General features: G+C 52.6%; 1 protein-coding gene across 1 annotated transcript in view; it reads right to left on the minus strand.

Moving 5' to 3' along the window:
- The window catches only part of ltbp4 (latent transforming growth factor beta binding protein 4), a 36,602-nt gene that overhangs the window by 5,685 nt on the left and 29,722 nt on the right, over positions 1–1,195 (minus strand). The window contains exons 25-27 of the mRNA XM_008304468.1: positions 1,014–1,179; positions 493–655; positions 117–410 (exon numbers count right to left, since the gene is read on the minus strand). Of these exons, the coding sequence (XP_008302690.1) occupies positions 117–410; positions 493–655; positions 1,014–1,179 (623 nt within the window). The remainder of the gene's footprint in view (positions 1–116; positions 411–492; positions 656–1,013; positions 1,180–1,195) is intronic.

A 1,195-nucleotide genomic window follows, 5' to 3' on the forward strand; every position in this document is an offset into this window, starting at 1 on the left:
ATTCAAAATGACTCTGGTAAGTTTGTGGTTTTCACTTTCAACTAGATTTAAAAAACGACCAGGAACTGCTCGGAGTTCGGGGCTTTGACTCCGGGTTTCCTGGATCTCTGCCGGTGGACTCACTCTCGTACAGCCTCCTCGGTGCTGCTCCTCCTCGGCTCCTGTCTCCTGTGAAAGGAGGAAACGGTGGTCCGGGCCTCCACGTCCTGTCGTCTTCCTCCTCCTCTTCCTCCTCGTATCGAGGGGCTCCGGGCAGCGGCGCCAGGCTGAGAGGAGGACCGTCCGGCCGGGACGGAGGAGGCGGCCGGGCACCGAACGAGATCTCGGCTCGGGGGTCCGGAGGGAGGCGGAAGGACGGAGTTCTGGAGCCGTCTGGAGGTCCGTAGTCTCCCTCAGTGTAGTAACCAGTGCTGACAGACAGGCAGACGTTATTATACGTTAGATATCATGAATGCTTCAGCTACCTGACAGGTGACGCTGCTCGACCCTCACCCGAACTCCGGCAGGCCGAAGGAGGACGGCGTCCTCCCGATGAAGCCCGACCTGCTGCCCCCTGCTGGGGAGTAGTCGTCATAGTCCGGACGACTGAAGTCTCTGCCGGGAACCACCGGCGGAGGAAAGAAGTCCAGGCCATAGGGAGGCAGCAGGGGAGGAGCTGAGGGGAAAAGGAGACAAGGAAACAAGGAGAGGAAACAAGAGGAAATGAGGAAAAGAAAAGGAAAGAAAACAAGGAGAGGAAATGAGGAGATGAAACAAGAAAAAAGGAAGAAACAAGAAAAGAAAGATGATTAAAAAAAGGAAACAAGGAGTGATGATGTAAAATTGAAATTAAACAAGGAAGGAAGGATGAGACAAGGAGAAGAACAAGAGGAAACCAGGAGAGAATACAAGGAAAGGAAACAGAGAAAGGAAACAAGGAGGAGAGGAACCAGAAAAGGAGACAAACAAATTAAACTCATCTTTGGATAAAATCCAACAACATGAATGTAAATGAAACAATCCCGGCGTCGTACCGTTCACTCCTCCCCGTCCCGGTCCTGGTCTCAGTCCGGGTTCTGATCCGGTCGAGTCCGGAAACGTCTCCGGGAACAGAGGAGGAGGAGGGAAGGAGCTGCAGAGGCTGGCGTAGTCGTCTGCAGAGAGTTCAAGTATATAAAGCAAACATGGATGAAGTTTAAACTACAGCTGAGACTTT

This window comes from Stegastes partitus, unplaced genomic scaffold, assembly GCF_000690725.1.
Source record: "Stegastes partitus isolate 25-593 unplaced genomic scaffold, Stegastes_partitus-1.0.2 Scaffold2233, whole genome shotgun sequence".
Classification (NCBI taxonomy): Eukaryota; Metazoa; Chordata; class Actinopteri; family Pomacentridae; genus Stegastes; species Stegastes partitus.